Raw genomic sequence first — 21,750 nt, forward strand, 5'->3', positions numbered from 1 at the left:
GAGAGAATGGAGAAAAGAGAACTTACCAAGTTAGCTTCAAAAGAAGTAGTAGAAACGAATTAGGGGTGGGGGAAGGGAAAGTGGGAGGGGGGTGGGAGCGACTGGGTGACGGGCACTGCAGGGGGCACTTGATGGGATGAGCACTGGGTGTTATTCTATATGTTGGCAAATTGAACACCAATAAAAAATAAATTTGCAAAAAAAAAAAAAAAATAAAGTAAGTCCATAACTAAATTTCAAAACAAAACAAAACAAAGAAAAAAACAAAAGTAGTAGACGGCATGAGATTTCTCACCAGTTAAAAAACGAAAGGATGTGACCAGTTAAAAAATAAAAGATGACACAATGCCTTTAAAATTCTAAAAGAAATGATTTCTTATGTGGATTTCTAAGTGCAACCAAATTACCCATCAATTAATAAACTGAGATACTTTTTGGACATATAAGTCATTTTCAGATGTGAAAATACAAGGCATTTTTTTTTTTTTTTAACTCAAGAAAAACTAAGGGCTTGGGAGAGGAAATCAAGAAAAAAGATATGGCTTATAATGCATCTAAAGTCCAATGAACAGAAATTATAAGATTACTGATAAGCAGCAGAATCAGAAAACAATTGATCTAAATAAGAAAAGGAAGTCAATAGGGACTTAGAAGGTACAATGGATTTCATCCAACAGATTAAATAAGAAAGAAGGTAGAATGGGCAGCCCCAGTGGCTCAGTGGTTTAGCGCCGCCTTCAGCCCAGGGCCTGATCCTGGAGACACAGGATGGAGTCCCACATCAGGCTCCATGCATGGAGCCTGCTTCTCCCTCTGCCTGTGTCTCTGCATCTCTCTCTCTCTCTCCCTCTGTGTTTCTCGTGAATAAATAAATAAAATCTTAAAAAAAAAAAAAAAGCTAGAAGATGCTAGCTAAACTAATATTTTATGATACTTAAATAACATTTTTAAAATGACAAAGAAAAATAACAAATAAAAAACTGGTTTAATTCTAGATTGTTATTTTGAGGAAGATAGAAAAATATGCTTAGGTAATATTTTCTTATCCTCAAGGAGCTTACATTCCTATAAGAGAACAGGGGTGCCTGGGTGGCTCAGTCAGTAGAGCATGCAACTCTTGATCTAAGGGTTATGAGTTTGAGTCCTACGTTGGGCATAGAGATTAAGAAAATTTAAAAAACTAAAAGAGCGATAATATATATAAATGACCATAAATTAAGACAGAGTAAGGTAGTCATAAAATGTAAATGATATGGGAATTCAAAGGATAAAAAGAGACTGCTCATGTTTAGAGGCTCAAAAAAAATGGTTAGGTTTGAAATAAACATCATAGGACTCAGCAATGAAAACAGGCAGGGTGGCATAGAAACTAGTTGTGATATTTCAAGAACAAATAGTTGAAAAGCAAAGGTGGAAAAGATGGTGATGTTCAGAAAATGTATGGAAAAAAGCTACATAGCTGTAGGATGGGTTAAATAGAGGTAGTCCTTCAATCCTAGATTGAATCTGTCAGATGATGAGGGGAGAAGCACTTAAGGTTTCTATTGGGGGAAATGGCATTATCAGAGTACTTACTTTAGATCAGTGGTTTCTACAGTGTGGCTCCCAGACCAGAACCCTCCGAAAATCCTCCCACCTCAGATTTACTGAATCAAAAATTTGCCATTGGTGTTTAACAAGCCTTCTAGAAACTCAGATGCATATATAAGTCTGATAATCACTGCTTCAAAACAATTAAGCTAACAGCACTGTGCAGTGTAGATTAGACTGGAGCACTAGTTAAAAGGTACAATTCATGTGAGATGTGAAGGTCATTCTGGCAACAAGCTGCATCCCTTAGCAGCTGCCTGGGTGTGGAGGAAGAGTGAATGAAGGTTAAGTGTGCTTTGAAGAATGGTGGTAATGTGAGAAATAGTAAAGTCAGTAAGCATAGTTCAAAGGCTTTATCTAGTAGTTTATACTGTCTTCATCAAGAACTAGTCATTTTAAACATTTTAATAAACATTACCAAAATAAGGTAGGCTCTGTATATTATTTTCACTTATATTGGTAAGTCTTATAAAGCTACTAATAAATAGCTAACAGGCTAACATCTTTATTTTGCTTGCTTTCTTGACCATGAGGTTAATGCCCTAACCCCACATACCACATGACCACACTTGCTCTCAACTGTAAGGGAAATCTAATGAGAAAATGTGCAATGACCAACAGTGAGACCGAGAAGTTAATAGGTTATCTTACTAGTTTTCTATTTAATAAGGAATACCAGGAACAAAACAAAGTCAAACAGGCTCAAAGAAAAAAAGTATAATCTTAATAGCTGCAAGCAGTTTTCAAAGACAACTATTCTAGATATTATCTAATAAGTAGAATACAAAACATTAAGTAACATTTTCTAATTAAAATGCTAAAAAAAAAAAAAACAAAAAAAAAAAAAAAAAAAAAAAAACAGAGGCATCATTCCTGACCCCTTTTTCTCTCCTAGCCTATAACTAGATTTCTCAGCAAATCCTACTGGTTCTACCTTCAAAATACAACAGCATCTGACCACTTCTTGCCACTTGCATCATCATCACAGGCTCTCTCTTGGATTACTGAAAAAGCTTCCTGTCAACCTGTTTTTGTCCTTGGGTTTATTATGGTCAATCTCAGGGGTTGGCAAATTATAATCCAAAGGTTACATTTAGCCCATCACCTATTTTTGTAAGTTTTACTGGAACATGGCCACAGCCATCCATAATGTACTGTTTATGGCAGCTTTAATACTACAAAGGCAGAGCTACACAGTATGTCTCACAAAGCCTAAAATATTTACTATCTTATCCTTCACAGAAAAAGTATGCTAAGCCCTGGTCCCTAGGCAACACAGTAAAGTGATCCTTTGGGAACATCATGTCACTCTTCTACTCATAATCCTGCATCTGAAAGTAAAAGCTAAAGTCCTTAAACTTGGCTGCTTGTTGTTCCACTACTTCCTCCAGCATACTTCTACTCTGCACTTGCTGTTACTTTCATCGAGAATGGTCTTCTCCCCCATAGCTGCCTTTGTTCCACACTTGCTTAAGGTTGTTTTCCTTAAATGACAGCTTCTCAGTAAGAATTTCCTTTCTACTCAAAATTTCAAATCATCCCTCCTTCTGGACACCAGTTACTCTCCTTCGGTTCTTTATTTTTCTCCATAATACTTACAACTTGTCTCCTACTACTACATAAGCTTCATGGGGACAGGAATATTTGATTCTGTTGTCACTATTGTTACACTAGTATCTAGAATAGCAGCTGACACACAGTAGACATCAATAAACATTTGTTAAATGAAGCAGCACAGGAATAGTAGGTAAGTAAAATTAAATAACCATATGGAATCCCAGAAATTAAGACATCTATAAACTTACCTTAAAATTTCAAGACAGATAGGATGGTGATTCTCAGTATTACTAAAAAAGATATGTCAGTATCTTCTAAAGGTGTGCAAATTGTAATAGCTATTAATGGTGTACTCCTCAAAGAAATCCTTTAACTTTCTAAAACAAGGCTATCAAAACTATCACAATTCTAAGAGTTGACTTATCTTTGTCTTATAACTAAATCTATCTTTTTGTCTTATAGTCGAAATCTAACTATCCTTAATTTACCCATCCCCACCCCCAACCCCAAATTTTCAGACTCTAAGACAAAAAGACCACACATAGTTGTTGTTTGAAGGCCATTGCCTGAATCCTGAATTGGATCTTATTAGTTACACAATTCTAGAGAGCTAAAATTAATTAGCTTCACCTAATATGGGGTAGGAGGTGTTAAATTGATAGTCCATATTCAAAATCCGCCTTTTAAATAACCACAGTAAGAGTCGGGTACCATTTTCACTTCAAATTATATTTATGGACCATCCATGTGGGCACACAGCACCAGAGGAGGCATTAACAAATACTGTCATCACAAAACAGCAGGGTCCTTTTTTGACCGTAGCCCTTAAGGCTTTAGTTTCTAATGAAATATCTTGAGCAGTTTCATTTTGAGCCTGTTAAAATTGGCTTTCTTTAAAATGTGAATTTTATTTATAACTATATAAATCAAACATCAAATGTCAACTAGTGTAGTAATTCCTTTAATAACACTGGTTTTTTAAACAGAAATAAGAATCTCCTTAAAAAAGCATTTTTTTCTTTTCTTCTTCTTTCTTCTTCTTCTTTTTTTTTTTTTTTTGCTTACAGGTCAATGTATGAGTGGGTGGGTAAAAAAAAAAAAATTACCTAGGGGCTCAGTTAGTTAAGCATCTGCCTTTGGCTCAGGTCATGATCCCAGGGTCCTAGGATCAAACCCTGTGTCTTAAAACACACACACACCCAAAAAACACAAAACAATACCACCTGAATCCATTGTTAGTGATCACATAAAGTGTTATGAGCAGTATTGCTTAGTAATCTAGACCTCTAAATAAAATTTCCTGGAATCTTAGAAGCTCAAGTAGAAAGAAAACATTCCATATTCTAGGGAAAAGGATGGTACTAAGAATTTAAGAATTACATTTTTCAAACTCAGTAACTACCCAATCCACTCTCACAGGTTGATGATACTATCATAAGAAACCACTTTAGTTAGAAAATCCGCCTATTTCAACTCGAAGCCTTCAAAACAAAAGCTTCATCTAAGAAAATGTAAAAATTGTTCTATCAATAAATATAGGTGATAAATTTATGGAAAAAATCTTAAATTATTTAAAGAAATTGGATTATATAACCAAATATAGAACATTATCACTGCACTTAAACTGGTGGATTATTAAAAATATGAAAAATTTCTCCAATAAGTTTTAAAGTACTATGTGGCTTTAGAGAAGAGGTTTAATTTCTGAAGAGATTTTTTTTTTTTTTGAAGTGTTTTTAATATGTGCTTTGTGAATTTAAACTGTCCTTCTGCATAGAACCTCAACAGGAATACATTCTGTAAACCTAACCAAAGAATAACTCATTTTACATGATTGAATATGTCTATAATTAAATCAAGGTTTATCTGATGCTAGAAATTTATACCAGAAGTGACAGGAAAATATGAGAGATGAATTATTTTGTAGCAGATTCAAAATTAAAAATAAACAAGAAAGATTAACTCACTTTCATATATCTTTTATTCTAAATTGCTTAGGGAATTTACAAACTTTCATGCTCAAAATGTGTTTTGCCATTTTGTAAGGCAAATACATCATGTTGAACCACTAGGGATGTAACCTTAAATTTATAGAATTTAAGAAAAATAACATATAAATGTAAATTTTAACAGTATATAAATAATGTGTAATTATATATATAATATATAATATCCCCTAAATGGTAGTTAGAAATGGTTATCTCCAGTAGTTCATATCTTGGTCTATTCTTGGGACTATCAGTTTTTAAAATAGTTGCCATTTGGTGGTGTTCAGCAGTTCTCATGTGTTTTTTTCCCCCTCCCATTTATCATTCTCTTAACATATACACACTTATCTTTTCTGAACCATATATTGTAACAACCTCTTAACATTTTAGGATTTTTTAAGCAGAAGGATATTCTCTTACATAACCAGAGTATAGCTACTCAAGAATTTTAACATTGATACTATATATATATTTTAAAGACTTTATTTATTTATTCATGAGAGACAGAGAGAGGCAGAGACATAGGCAGAGGGAGAAGCAGGCTCCCAGGGGAGCCTGATGTGGGACTCAATCCCAGGACTCTGGGATCACAACCTGAGCCAAAGGCAGACAATCAATGAGCCACGCAGGTGCCGTTGATACTGTATTTTTAAGACTTTATAGTTCATATTCCAACTCATTTATCCCAGTATATTCTTTCTAGTATTTTTATCCTCTAGTCTAGGATCTAATCCAGGATCATGTATTACTTTTGGTTAACATATCTAATCTGTAACAGTTTCTCAACCTCTTTGTTAAACCACAGGCTAGTTACTTTATACAATATTTGTCAATTGTCAATTTGGTTTTGTCTGATATTTCCTCATGATTTGATTCATGCTGTCCTTTTTTCTCAGGATGTCATGCACTGCCCCTTGATGATGCTAATTTTGTTCTACTGGTGCAGCTACTGCCCAGTTTCTCTGACATATAGCTATTATAGCTACCACATTTCCTCTTGGAACTAATAAACAATGTATGGAGAAATCATTGTGATTTAAAGCTGTAGTTCCCTGAAGTGTGTTTAATTCTCATTACTGTATGTTCATTTCTAAATATTGTATTTGGGTCCATTACAAATTCGTTACATTTTCATTCATTCATTCTTTTTGTTGTTCCCTGACAATATTTTGATCTGGTCTTATTCCTTTTATCATAGTTCACTGTTCTATAACCTGTGTTGATAATTCCAGGATCTGCTATTAGCAAGTCTTTTTGCTGCCTGCTATTTCTTCTTTTTTTCATGGTGTTTTACCTTGTGTGCTTAAACATTTGACTCTAATGTCTTCGTTTGTGCTCCTTTGAGGAAATTCCTTGAGGCCTAGAATTAAGGTGCGTTCCTCTAGTGAACCTTTATATTTACTTGTGCCATGTACCTCATCTGCCAGTCTGAGATGACAATGAAACAAATTCATTCTGGTGATGTGTATTTGGACTACAAATCTGCAAAGAGCTGGTGGTACTGTGGTTACAGTTTCTCAGGGACGTGATTCTGAACCTTCATGTTCTTGACACTATGGTCAACTTTGCCTTCAATTTTCTGGAAGTTATAATAGAACTTTGCTTCTTGCTCATCCTCAGATGGTGATGTAATTCTTGGGAGGAGGGAGTGAGGGGCTTAGCTTTACAAGAGGGTACATTCATCTCCTATGAGATGCCCCACTTATGTGTGTTCTAGCCCTGTATGTCCAATATAATAGCCACGAATAACATGTGGCTATCAAATAATTCATATGTGACTACTGAGACTAAGGAGCTGAACTTCTAATTTTACTTTTACTTATAATTAATTAAAATATAGGGGCAGCCTGGGTGGCTCAGCGGTTTAGCATTGCCTTCAGCCCGGGGCGTGATCCTGGAGACCCAGGATCGAGTCCCACGTCAGGCTCCCTGCATGGAGCCTGCTTCTCCCTCTGCCTGTGTCTCTGCCTCTCTCTCCGTCTCTGTGTCTCTCATGAATAAATAAATAAAAAACTGAAGCAGTATAAAATATTTTTTCATTAAACACAACTTTATTGCTTTGGTAAAACTATATTTTACTTTAATAAATGATTTCACTTAGATGATGAAAATTTAGGATTTGAATTATGGTGTTACTTAAGTGCAAAAATATACACCAGGTTTTGAAGACTTAGTATGATTCCATCCCTAGAGTTTCTGATTTAGTAGGCTTAAGGTTGGGCCTAATAATTTACATTTCTAACAAGTTCTCAAGTTCCCAGATGCTGCTGGTCTAACTAATGATGACTGAAAACAATTGAGATTTTTGTCTTAAGATCCTATCAACACTTTGATATTTTTAAGAAACTTGATATTTTACTCAGCAGCTTTTTTTTTTTCCCCCCTTGGGGTTTTTATTATGACAATCATTCCAAACTCTTAGCCATTCAACTCCTCGTTCCATCTTTAACCTGTTCCCATCAGGTTTCTGCTTGCACCATCCAATCAGAACTGTTCTTGTCAGTCATCCAACTCACCCCACCAAGAGTCATTTTTTAGTCCTGGTCTTACCTGATTTATCCTGACAATGTTGAACTTGACCCTGTGATTCTGGAAACCATGGTTAAATAAATCTTCCTACTCTTTGTGTGTTTACAGAAAAGAATTCCCCTTCCCACATGACTTTGTTAAGACTCATGGATGGCCCCCAAATATTTACCTTTGACAAGAAAGACACAGGCCCTCTAAATTCCCAGTCTCTGCTTCAAAAAAGATGACCTGAGCTGTGTGTCTACACTGATCAATCAGGACAAAAGGCTTATTAATTTGATTTGGCCCCAATTTAAATTCCTCTCCTTCTCCAAACCCCTTAATCTGGCCTGCCTTAGCCTGCATCTGCTCCTGAACACCCCCCCCTTGGCTGACCTCGGGGCGGGTGGGGGGATTATTCTCTCATCACCCTACTCCCAAACACCTGGCTCTTTCTAGCCTTATTTACTCCTCCCTACCTAGAGACAAACAAACAAAAAACCTCTTTTCTGCCTTATCTTGGCAACAATTAGAGATCTCACAGTAAGAGAGTTTTTCCTTATTGCAAAAGTCCTCCTCTTCCTATTGTCATCATCTTTTTAAATAGTTTCTCTCTCTCTTTTTTAATTTGGCAAATGCCAGCACTTGAAATGGTGCACCACTCTTCCCTTGCCTAATTTTTACCTAATTCACTGTCCCTTCTTATTTCTTTGCTGCTTGCTCTTCTTTCTAACCTCTTACCATTGGACAGTTCCAGAGTGAGTACTGTACCTCTTCTCCATTTATATTCAGTCTCTTGGTGATCTCTCATCCAGTCTCATAGCTTTTCTGCCCAGCAAACCCTGACTAATCCTACTTACAACTTACATATCTCTTTGTGGCCTTTATTTCCATCTCTATACTTCTCACACAGAAAATAAGGAGAAAAAGAATTCTCTATTCGTAACTGACATAATATGTTAGAGATAAATGTTTTTAGAAGGATAAGTACTTAAGTTTTGACAAAATAGGTCAACGTGTTTATTTGCTGGCAAAACAGCCAAGTAAACAAGTTTTATTTAAGGAGAAAGAAGTATTTTGAGTCATTTCTTGATGATGGACTTACTTCAGAATTTAGTGTTTACTTTCTAAAGGTATCATAAACATTTTACTTTTTTTCAACATTATCAATTCAAAATAATTCTCACTTTTCCCTTTGTACTTAGTATATATACAATTATAACTCTGCTTTACTTTTTAAGTCTGCTTAGTTTTTTGTAATTCATGTGGTTTAGTTTAACACATCTTCTATTTTAGCATCACCAGCTACCTTGAGTCATCTTAACTATTTGTCCTAGGAAAATTATATCCTAAGCTAAAATCTAACGCTATGTAGTAAATCATTTGATTATTTAAGACTGGCTATATATGTTAACAAATATACTTAATCAGAATAACCCACAAAAATCAAGTTTGACTTATACAGACCACTTCATTTCCAGTTCCAAGTAAGACAACACACGTTTACTTCAAGGAAAGTATAAAAGAATTAAATAGAACAGCACAGATAGGACTTGGATTTTTATATTTGGAAACGTATTATCTTCCCTCATCCCTCACTGTATTCCACAAATATCCAATGCTCTTGCCATAATTTACTATTACCATAATATGCCAAATATATTTATGTCTTTATGCCTTATTAATGCAGGTGCCTTCTCTGCTTGGAATATCCTCATTTGTTGTTGTTGTTGTTGTTCATTTAGATTTATTTAACTTATGCTTTTGGGCCCAGCAGAAATGTTATACTGCCCCCTGGGCAGAATAAATCATTATTCTCTTTTGCCTTCCTAAAGAATTTTGTCTATCATTTCTTTATAGTTTGCCACTTACTTTTCCTTCTATTACAATTATTTATTTTCATATCCAACTCCATTAGCTTATGTGTTATTCAATGGCAGAGATACGTATAATAGGGATATGTATTTCCTCTGACACTTTCCCAAAATCTACCCCAGGACTCACAATGCCTATTGTATTTGTCCATTAAGGGACAATGATTTTTCAACCTTCTATTTTGATTCCAATATTTATGTATGTTTACGTTACTTGTGATAATTGTTTATTTTAACTATTTTATTTACATTACTATATAAATTATATATTAACAGTTTTTAGATGAAGTAGCAATTAAATAATGTAAAACTAGGAATGTAAAAATCCTTTTGCCACAATGGCATGTAAAACTTAAAACTTGATTTCTAATTTGCCAAGTTGACTCACTTTAAACATATAAACTATGTACTACCTGTCAAGATAAATTATGTAATGTTGTCATTTTAGGAAAAGTTTATAAACCCAGTATGATAAGTATTCCTCATAAATCTGCTAAATCATTCTATTCTGTAAGAAATTATTGTAAACACAAAAACCTATTTTTAGGTGAATAACTCTCTTTTGAATCTGAGACACTATAAACACTTAAAACTAGGTGTCAGTAATTTCTTCTATGTTTAATGAATGCAAGACTACCCCATATATTAATTAACACAGTATTACTTAAGAAAAAAGTCTCTAAAATGTACTGATTGATAAGAGATCCATATATGTATTTTTAGAAATTGTTGCTTTAATATCTTTCCAGATAATCTTTCCAGATTATCTTTCCTCAGAACTAATCTTAAGTATAACGTTATAAATTATAATTTGTTTCTAAATCTAGAACTCTTCAAGATTCTGTTACTTGCAACAGACACATAACAAAAGTGCCACCAAGTGCTTTATGGCATATTTATATTGTAGCACCATCTACTCTAGTCAAATGTGCCCACCAAAATGTCACAAACAACAGTGTTTTTTTCTCTGTATGCTGAGATTTCCAAGTTTGTGTTTAAATGGATACAGCCATACCAGCCTGTCACCATATATTCCACACCACCCCTCCTCCTACGTGTCAAATCACATGTCCTTATCTGTTCTTTGTCTTTCTCCATCATTATTTTTATTAAAAAATCTGCCCTGCTACCCCAAATCCAATGATATTTCTACCAGGAAAATAAAAATGAGCTAGAGAACAAAAGAAAAAATTGAGAAACATTAATCAAATCCATAAATCTATAGGGTGTTTTTTGCACTGCAAAGTAACATTTTCAAAGGATAAGTCAACTAAAATGTTTAAGAAAAATATTTAAACAGTTCAGAGTCATTTTAACTACTGTAAATTAGGTTAGACAGAAATACTAAATAGGATTCATAAAAAATTATGCTCAAGTATATCTTCTGACTAAAGCTTATTTAGTATCATCTAAATAAGCTTTAGTCAGATGATACTTGAGCATTACATGAATTCACTCTGTTCAGCAATACAGAGGCATTTTAAATTCTCTTTATCAGTGTAACATAATATTGAAATATTAATTTGTTTTTATTTATTTTTCTGCTAAAGTTTCAATACTGTCATAAGAACTTTAAAAGCAGAACCTATTTTAGATCTTCAGGGTAAGTGCCCTCTTAATTAAAAAAAAAAATTACAAGTCAACTCAGCAGTAATTTTTCATTCTATTTTCATTTAATTAAAAATGACAACCCAAAGCATTTCAAATATCAACCCTATCTGTGATGTGATGTATGTGTACATTTCAAAGTAAAAAATCTGGGACTAAAGTCATTACAGGAGTAGAACTGGAAAGTCAAGTCATATCTATTTATACTATAATCGTTTTACTATTAGCTCTTCAGGCTACAAAAGGTATCCTACTGGATTTGTTCTCCCATCTCTTCTCTTTTTGTTCTTTTCTCCCAGTTCTAGTCTCTTCCCTTATTTCCCTATGCATCCCAAACTGTGGTTGGTCACTTTATTCTGTCACTCTTAGCCTGTCCTTTGCATCCTACTTCAAACCTTCAAACTACCCTTCCCAGAAAGCTAAGCACTGATGAAGAATAATCACACCAGTTGTACAGACTTGTTCAACAAACACACAAATTGTTAATCTCATCTCTGTCCCCTGACATATTTATCTATCACTAATTTATCTTCAGTGAGATCCCTCTTTATTTACTTTCATTATCTAACAAAAACTTTTGCAACTTTCCTGAATTATGGGCCCCAAATGGCCTACTCAATTCTCAGCAGATGACCTGGACTTACACTTCATAGGAAACTGAGGCAGTCAGATACAAATAACAACTTCCCGCCCACTCTCACTAAGAAACTACTATTTGAGTCCATGTCCTTGCTTCTTTCCTCACAATCTAGAGAAAGAGGTACCCTTCATTCTATCTAAAGCCTCCTGTCTTGGATGTTCTTAATATCATCTCCTCTAGAACTGGATATTGTCCCATCATTCATCCTTTCTGATATTTTTCATCTTCTCCTGTTCTACTAGTTCCAGGCCATCATCCCTGATGTCTCTCCAAATCTATCTTAAAAAAAAAAAAAAAAATTATTTGACCCTGCATGCCTTTAGTTTCTGCCTAATCTCTCATAATCCCTATGAAGAATTTCCATGAAGACTAATGTCAATTCAGTCACTGATTTATATCCCTTTTTACTCAGTACAATTAGATTCCTTTTCATCAACATTTTTCTCACTATTTTTCAGTCTTCTCTTTACCCTCTTAGTTCCTTACTGAGTTTCAACTGCCTATGAAACCTCCTACCTAAATGTCCTAGAGATTATCTCAGGCCAACTAATCGTTTCTTACAATTCTGTCCAATCTTAGTATGTATTTTTAAACTCAATTTGGTAATACTAAAATTTACCAAACTACTTGGTAACTGGGGGGCCATTCTAGAATCTTGCTTAAAACTCTTCATTGACTCTTTTAAGTTATTTTCCAAAACATTTTGTGATCTGACCCCTAACTCTTCAATCTCATTTCCTCCCTCCCTCCAACCTCCTACCCCTAGAATTTAAAATACAGTAACAATGGGTTTAGATTCTTTTAGACACATACCCATATAGTTTATGATAATTTTATTGTACACTTTTTCTTAGGCCCAGAACAATTTCCCCTGATGCACACCAGATAAATTCTTCTTTAACCTTGAAATGCAGCTTTGGTGTCACTTTTCCAAAAGCCTTTCTTTTGACTACCACTGCACAACAAAAATCTCCTCAAGGTGGAGTTAATTACTTCCACTCTGGGCTAGGCCTATTCTTTCTATTACTCCATCACAGTCTGTAGTTGACCCTACTAAAAAACTCAGAATTTATCTTTTTATAATGGCACCCATGAGTGATTTATGAAAAAATATACTACATTTGAAATATTACTTTACCCTGATGGGAAAAGCATTTTGAAGATAACAGTAGGGAAAAATCTACAAATGAAAAATGAATCTGGAATCCTTAATCAGGACAGAATAATATTCAAAAGGAAAAAAAAATTACCTTAATAAACAGAAGGAAGAAAAAATCTCTAAAAATAGGTTAAAAGCATAGGATCACAGAGTTTTTCTTAGAATACACATAAAATACTTACCATAGTTCCAGTTACAACTGGAACTGGAACAGTTATATGCTCTTAAAAGTGAACTGCTATTATCATTAACATTATTATTCTTAAGTAAAATAACTAGACGTATATGAATGAAAAGTTTTAAATCATAGGTACTTTTTGTCTTGGTTCTAAGAATTAGATTCCACCAAAACTATCTTGAGTTTTTCAAGGGGTAAAAAAGGCATTTAAAAGTGATTTCTTATTTCAGTAATAAATGTAATAAATAGTAACTACTTTTTGTTACTTAGTAAGTAACGAATTTATAATGTTCCTTTCCCTAATGGAAATCAATATATCACAAAGAAATTTTCCATTGAAAAGACTTACCAATTTCTTCTTGCTAAAAGTTCCTTTGTCACCACATATTAAAATAGATGCATTAAATGATTAATGCAACAAAATGCAAGCCAACTCTTTTCTCATAGAGTTATAAATTCTAAAAGAGTTGATAAGAGCTGCCTTACCTTCAGGGGCATCAGCATCACATCTCTTTGGCACAGGGAAGGCTGAATTGTTTTTATGGTCATCATAAGTTATATTGCTCTAAAAGACAAAAATACAGTTAAAATGTAAATATATTAAGAAATATAATTGGATGAAAAAGTAAGCATATTATGAATTTTATTCTGTTTTCTGTTAAACTACACCTAGCTAATATTTTAAAAGGTAAATTTTAGGGGCAGCCCCAGTGGCGGAGTGGTTTAGCGCCGCCTGCAGCCCGGGGTGTGATCCTGGAGACCCGGGATCGAGTCCCACATCGGGCTTGCTGCATGGAGCCTGCTTCTCCCTCTGCCTGTGTCTCTGCCTCTCTCTCTCTCTCTCTGTCTCTATGAATAAATAAATAAAATCTTTTAAAAAAAATAAATAAAAGGTAAATTTTACACAAAATTACAATTAGAACAAAAGGATTTATGGTAAATTTTAACAAATTAGGACTTTTTTGCAACAATCTTTAAGTACTGGACTGAACAGAGCTTCTTCCCAGAGAAACACCTTACTTATTTTTCCACTGTGCAATAAGAGTATCTTTTGTCCATGCAAATGCATGATCTTCCTTCATTTATTCATAGAAGAAAGTTTAATAAGCATGACCTAGTGAACCAGGTGCAGGTGATAAGGCCAGAAGAGAATAAAAAGATATAAGAAGTGGAAAACACGATTCAGGTGATCTTCTAGTACTGTCTCCCAAACCCAGGTTACTCATGTACCTCTATAATAGTTTGTGCCTTATATTTGTTCCACCTACATTATTAATATCTGTCAATGAATTGATTTTTCAACCACCGGCAATATTTATTAGTATGATATAAGGGAAGGTTTAATGTGCTTGTTATATATTTGTTACTAAGTACATGTTAAAGTAAAGAATGGAGGAAGTACAGGCTAAAAAGGCAGTGATCTGGGCAGACTAGATTAGTAACCAAAGACTCCATTACAGCAAAACTTGAACTAGAACATGAAACACAGATGTGATTTGCATTATTAAGTAGAGTGAGAGGTATTTTAGGAAAAAGAAAAGAACTACACAGAGGTAGAATCAGATATGGTCAAAATATTTTAAACTGTCAAAAAAACCAAGGTAGCTGTCCAGTTACAACCAGGACCCACAGCTGGCTTCTGAAAAATCAACGTTGGGGTGTAACAGGTAAGAGGACAATTGTCATGTTAAAAGAAAGCTCAGACAACCCACAAATAAAATATTTTTAAAGTCTTTCCTATGGGATTCACAGTTCCAATAATCAGACATACTTTGCTCATCAAAACTTTTTGGGAGCTATATTAATAAAACTTCTTAAAGTATTATTTCAAAAGAAATATTATGAATTTTAATAAAGGACTGAGATAAAGCTCAGGAGCATAGCATCATGGAATCCATTTAAAGAACCATTATAATAAAATTCAGAGTATTATTAAAAAAAAACTTGTACAAAACAAACATAAACATGCTCAAAAAGGGAATGAAAAACCTGTTTAAGCAATGTTAAACTTAATCTGTTTAGTTATTATCTTATATCAGCCTTCACAAATTAAAATTTGGTTGTAAATATCACTATTTTTAAAATACCAAAATGATGACGTTCAAAATTTTGCACTTACCTCTATTAAATAATTTTGGCTTCCATACATAACATATTGGGGAGCAAGACTATAAATCATGTAGCTAGTGTGAAGGACAATAAGCAGAAGTATCATGCAAAGAAATAAGAGTGCCTGGGGCCTGGTTCTACCTCTTCTAATTTTATATAGCTGAAAAGAAAAAAGACAGTAACAATATTTCAGCAATATGCTTTATTTTTAAGGCACTAAGTCCTTTTTATGTGTTAGAGGTAATAATGAATACAGTTCAACCAAGCATTTCTTTTTTCTAAAATAAAGAGTAAGAGTTCTTAATCAGGGACACCTGGGTGGCTCAAGCAGTTGAGCGTCTGCCTTTGGCTCAGGTCGTGATCCTGGAGTTCCAGGATCAAGTCCCGCATCAGGCTCCTGCACGGAGTCTGCTTCTCCTTCCTCTGCCTATGTCTCTGCCTCTCTCTATGTCTCTCATGAATAAATAAATAAAATCTTTAAAAAAAATTCTTAATCATTTCAAATGATTACGTGAATGACAAAGACATTTTTTTCTCTGTAAAGCTTTTAGTTTTAGATTTATGTTTATTCTAAAGTCACAGTAAAGCAACTATATTCAAAGGATCCTATAAATGATCCTTGAAAAACTGAAGACCTAGAGAATAAATTATATATTAGTATTCACCTGGTTTGTTTCCAGACAAATCTTCCAAACTTACTACATAATAGCATCTGTTATAAGTTTATAGTACTAAGGAGAATTATGAGCTACCACTAATGCTATCTAAAGATTAGAGGAATGAGTTTAAACTATAAGCATTAGTAATATATTCATGGTTTTATATAATATTATTACACAAGAACAGACATGCCACGCATTTATAAATACTCATTTCTATGAAATACTCATTTCTATGAAATACTCATGATATTCTCATATTATACTGTTACAAGTTTTGGTTTATAATAATTTATATTACTCTGACTGTAAATATTTTCATATATATCTATAATAAAGGAAAACTAAAACATGTTTTAACAAATACAATGAGCCAGGGGACTTACTTCATTTCAATGGCAGAGCACATTTTTATTTTAGCAACTAAGAAATCACTTCCCTGTTTTACTAACAGATTTTAGTATAATATAGTATTTTAGTATAATATAGAGTAAAAGAGTGCCAATTCTGGATGGGATGATAACATGAACACCTAAAAATTGACATTTCCCAGTTTCCCTTACATCTAGTCGTACCTAGCAGTGATGAAATATTAAACATCAAAAGGAAAGAAGGCTGCTGGGGATTTCTGGGAAAGCATTGCTTTGTTGATATGTTTTTCTAATGGAACATGAACAGGATAAATGGAGCTGCAGCAGCTATATTACAATCATGAGGGAGAAGCCAGAGATGTTGCACTTGACATTTTTGAGCTACAAAGCAACACTAGATTTTTTTTAGCAAGAAATCTTTTATTAGTTCAAACCACTATTTAACTGGGTTTTCTCTTACTCACAGGTAGAAGTAATCTCTACCTGAATCATCTTTTAAAATTCTTAATTTATCTCAAAATAACTCTTGCTCCAGTCATATAGAAGTTTTAGTATGAAGGGCCATCTTTTGAGCTTCAGTGTATTCATTTGTACTTCAATGTGTTTCCATGCATCAAACACTAAGGAAAATAATTTAACTTTTAGACCAGAGTTTCTCAACCTTGGCACTCTTGACATTTGGAGCTGGGTAAGTCTTTGTTATAGGAGGCTGCCCTGTGCAATCCAGAATGTTTAGCAGAATCCCTGGCCTCTACCCACGTGACACCAGTAATACCCACTAGTTTTAACAACCGAAAACCAAATGTACACAGGGAGCAAACTTGCCCATTGAAAAACCACCACTTTTAGATAAAAAGCACCTTTATGCTAACATGAAGTGAAGAAGCCAATATTTCCATCACTTTTAATAGCAAGATATTTACAACTTTCATATTATAAATCTAAGTTAATTTGTAGTAATAGAGATTATGTACAAATGATGAAAAAAAATCAAAATTAATATTGTTATACTCACTCTAACCCAAAAGAACCATATTCCAATATTTCGAATTCCGGCCATTGAAGTAAATATAAAGTACATAATAATAATTGTTATAAGAATATAATCAAGAGGAAACACCTGAAAAAAAATAAAATTTAATTTAACACATAAACAGGGCACTAGAAGTCATGTAAAATTAACTGAAACTTCATTATTAATATCTGACAAATGTGTAAAATATCAACCCTGATTTAAATCATGCTACTATGATACAAAAAAAAATCTTCCAAAAAACAATTACTAAACTGTTACCAAATTGCTTAGTACTATTATCCTAAGAAAAATCCTATAATAAATTAAACTAAAATTACATTTACATATGGAATGAAAGACTTCATTAAAAATTTAAAATAGTAATTAACTGGAAAAGCTCATCTGAGGTATTAAAATGTATGCCAAATCAAATTATGTATAAGAGCTCAGCAATATATCAATGTAATAATCTTTAAAATAATATATCAATGTCGAAGTTATATATAAATAAAGAGCCAAATCAACAGAGGGCATAAGCATATATTGCCAAGTATTAATAGTTTTAACATAATAATTTGACAGAGTGTGAGAATTTTTGCTGGAGAATACAATGACTGTTTTTTTTTTTTTTACTCACTGTTTGTAGTACAGGCAAAAGCATATTCAGTGGATTACTTAGGTTAGCTCCAAAAATTATAAAACCAGAATCTATTCCAGCTGAATGAAGGGCTTTATCCAAACTAAAACAACAAAAATTTAAAAAGTGAATTTATTTATTATATTAGCACATTTTCAATTAACTTAGAAAAATATCATAACTTAAGCATGCAGATTCAACAAAGTCAAAGAAAACCATGGATAACAAATTAAATCTCATTTAAATACCTTACAGATACTGTTCAACTGATACAGAAAAAAGAAACACCATCTATTATTGCAACTTTCTAGTCATTCTTTGAGTTAATGCTGTAGAACACTTCAAGAAAAATAACCAAAGATGAATAGGATACACTAATGGAATCCAGAATGGAAATTGTATAACATCACAGGATGTGTGTGCTTTAGAAAATATGTGTACTATACTTACTTTGATAGGAAGAGAGAAATTACAAACAGCAATGCAACCAAGATGAAAAATATTCCCCAAATGATCTAAAAGTTAAAAAAAATCATTAAAATATAGCTCTAGAAGTTGATATTAAAAGCACAAAACCATTATGTTCGATATGAGTTACAAGCCTATGACAATGATCTAAATAAAATGACCCAAGATATATTTTAATTTAGTATATAATCCTAGGCATTTGTCATCCAAATTTTCATTATGAGATTGATTGACTGAACACACACATACAAAAGAGACAAAGTATTTAAAAGTCTTCATTACTAAGTAAACAAGTAAGACTCTGTTAGGTCACATAACAGGTCCATGTTCAGTTATGATGAAATATAAACTTCAAAGATAACTGAAAAGTACAGTAAGACTTAAATACATACACAAAAAAACCAAAACCATGAAACTCACCAGGTTATATAAACCTGTTATTAAAAAAGGGAACCCGGAACATTTCCTGCACAGAACTTTTATACACACATACATATAATTTATAGCTTCACATACATAAATTTGTAGTTGTTGTTTACATATTGTGTGTGTGTATATCTCATACCATGGTCCTTAAAAGTCTGTATAACTGCTAATATTCCTGAAATAGAGAGTACTAACAGCACTGAAGAAACTGTCATGTTAAATGATATTTCTGAGGAGAAATGTATTAAGCTTTGTAATTGGCAGAATATATTTCCTTCTACCATATGAACTTTATATTAGAGATGGTGAGAAAACAAGCAAAAAATCTTTAGAACTGGGTCTCTAAGGAATAAAAAAGGGCTGCAATTTATGTTAGTAAAAACTTAGGCTCTTTTTGTTCTCTGTCATCATCCCTAAGTTCTAGCAACAAGTAGACTGAAGAGTCCACAAAGTCAGAACAAAAAAAAGAAGATTCCAATTAAGCACAGGTAAGTGTTTTTGGCTTCTCTTTTGACTGGAATTGATAGGAATACATGGATAACCTCATGAATGTGAGGGTGTTTTTCATCTTATTCCACATAATTGTTTAAGTATACTTTAGAATTCTGCCTGGATAAATGGAGTAAAATAATAACACATCATCCTACCCCACATATAAAGACGGATTTTGGGATACATTTTAGGCTGTGTTCTAGGGAATTCTTCAGTTCTGAAAGAGTGCCTCTGGAACTCACTGGGAAAGAAAATTGGCAAGAGAGGACCAAAAAGGATACAGTCATTATCTGAAATTGAAAACATTGCATGTACCCATTTTACATACTGGAATTTCACATGAGAATTCATTTATTAAAAAAAAAAAAAAAAAGGTATCACTGCTGGTGTGCCTGGATGACTCAGTCTGTTGAGCAGCTGACTCTTGACTTTTGCTAGGTCATGATCTCAGGGTTGGGGTCAAGCCCCACATCAGGTTCTGTGCTCAGTGTGGCATCTGCTTGTCCCTCTTCCTCAACCTCTGGCCCTCCCTGACTTGTGCTCACATGGTCTCTCTCCTTCTAAAATAAATAAATAAATCTTTTTTAAAAAGGTCTCATTGCTACAGAAGTTTGAAGTGACTCCTTTATAGTAACAAAAGTCCAGTAGTGGAAGGTATAAAGAAGCTTACACAATCTTTCTCTACTAGATTTGAGCATCTTTATTTGCTACCTAGGCTGAACTAGAAGACGATGTAATTACACTGAGGATCTACAAGCGAAACATACCACTTCCTAATAGACTGTTAATAAGAAATAGCTTGTGGCATGAGGGAGTATGACTGCCAGATGCCAATTATTAGAACACACACACAACACAGAAATAGCTGAGGTTAAAATTCTGTTCCTTGATATCCATTTTAGGGTAGAAAAAGAAAAGGAAAAAAAAAAATCTCTGACTGTTTTCTCAATCTGTTGAGATGAATGACCCACAGTTAAACTGTTTAATCGCAGCTACCTAATAGAATACAGAATGTAAAAATTATATAACTTTTATAAAAACCAAGAAAACAACATATACTTAAATGCATATACTTAAATGAGAACTTAAATTAGCACTTCCAGAATCATGTCAGTAATGACTACCTTGAACTGACCTAAATATTCCACTTTTAGCTAAAATGTCAATTTTGAAATAAAGACTAAGATATAGAGGTGACATCAGTAAAGAGAGAGGGGTTAACAACCTCTGAAAATCTCCTCCATAAAAGTAATAAGAAACTGGCATAAATTGTCAGAATTAACTTTTTCCACATTAGGGAAATTAACCAAAGCCATGCAACAGTCCAAGGACATTTAAGAAAAATGACAAAATCTCGGTAAGAACACAAAGCATTATAGCATTTTAACTTGCTCTAGCCCCAATTCCTCCTCTCTAACTGTATGGTAGCCTTGGAAGATAGCCTGTAAAAGCTAGAAGCCTAGCAGCCACCTGAGGAAACAGAAAGGGGCTGGAGCTCTTTAAAAGTCTCCTGGAGGATATTATGCTGAGTGAAGTAAGTCAATCGAAGGACAATCATTATATGGTTTCACTCATACAGGGAACATAAAAAATAGGGAAAGGGATTATAGGGGAAAGGAGAGAAAATGAGTGGGAAAAACCAGAGAGGGATGACAAAACATGAGAAACTCCTAACTTTGGGAAATGAACAAGGGGTAGTGGGCAGGGGGATGGGGTGACTGGGTGATGGGCACTGAGGGGAGCACTTGATGGGATGAGCACTGGGTGAATGGTGTCAGTCCTCTGACTTTATTCTTAAGTACTATGGTGGTTATTCTAAGTCTTATTTTTCACCATGTATGTTTTAGAATCAATTTGTCAATATCCACAAAATAACTTGTTGGGAATTTTGATCAGAACTGTATTAAATTTATAGATCAAGTTGGGGAAATTGACCTCTTAAAAAATGTTGTTTTAGAAATATAAATATATGTGACAGAAACCCATTTTTTCCTGTGTATTAATCAGATATAATCATGTTACTTTCACTAAACCACAATAAAAAGGTGAAATGTTATAATCTATGAAGAATACCGAGCAATACTGAGTAAGACATTATCTGTCAGAGTAAATATACTGTTACTACTACTAACTTTATATGTGATGCTATCTAAACCAATGATGGATCAACTGTCTAGAAAATTCTCCATTACCAACAAAGAAAATTTAGAAGTTCCTCTATCTCATTAATAGTATACCATTCCCCCATATCTCTTCCCTTTCCCTTTTATACTAAGTTTAAAACCCTATGTTCTTTTCATTTAAATCAGTGGTTGTAAACTGGATGACCTCCCCCCCCCCCTTCAAAGGACATCTGACAATGTTTAGAAAGAGTCTATCATGACTTGAGGTAGGGTGGGCAGGATGGGGAGCGTTACATCAAATGGATAAGAATACTGCTAAATATCATACAATGCACAGGACAATACTCA

The 21,750-nt window shown here is 33.7% G+C and overlaps 1 protein-coding gene across 2 annotated transcripts in view; it reads right to left on the minus strand.

Moving 5' to 3' along the window:
- Nucleotides 1–21,750, minus strand: part of LMBRD1 (LMBR1 domain containing 1) — a 109,793-nt gene that overhangs the window by 9,051 nt on the left and 78,992 nt on the right. For both annotated transcript variants that reach the window (XM_038554443.1, XM_038554444.1), the window contains exons 10-14: nt 18,344–18,408; nt 17,894–17,996; nt 17,257–17,361; nt 15,222–15,371; nt 13,589–13,667 (exon numbers count right to left, since the gene is read on the minus strand). In XM_038554443.1, coding sequence (XP_038410371.1) covers nt 13,589–13,667; nt 15,222–15,371; nt 17,257–17,361; nt 17,894–17,996; nt 18,344–18,408 — 502 coding nt within the window. The remainder of the gene's footprint in view (nt 1–13,588; nt 13,668–15,221; nt 15,372–17,256; nt 17,362–17,893; nt 17,997–18,343; nt 18,409–21,750) is intronic.

The sequence above is a fragment of the Canis lupus genome, chromosome 12 (assembly GCF_011100685.1).
Source record: "Canis lupus familiaris isolate Mischka breed German Shepherd chromosome 12, alternate assembly UU_Cfam_GSD_1.0, whole genome shotgun sequence".
Classification (NCBI taxonomy): Eukaryota; Metazoa; Chordata; class Mammalia; order Carnivora; family Canidae; genus Canis; species Canis lupus.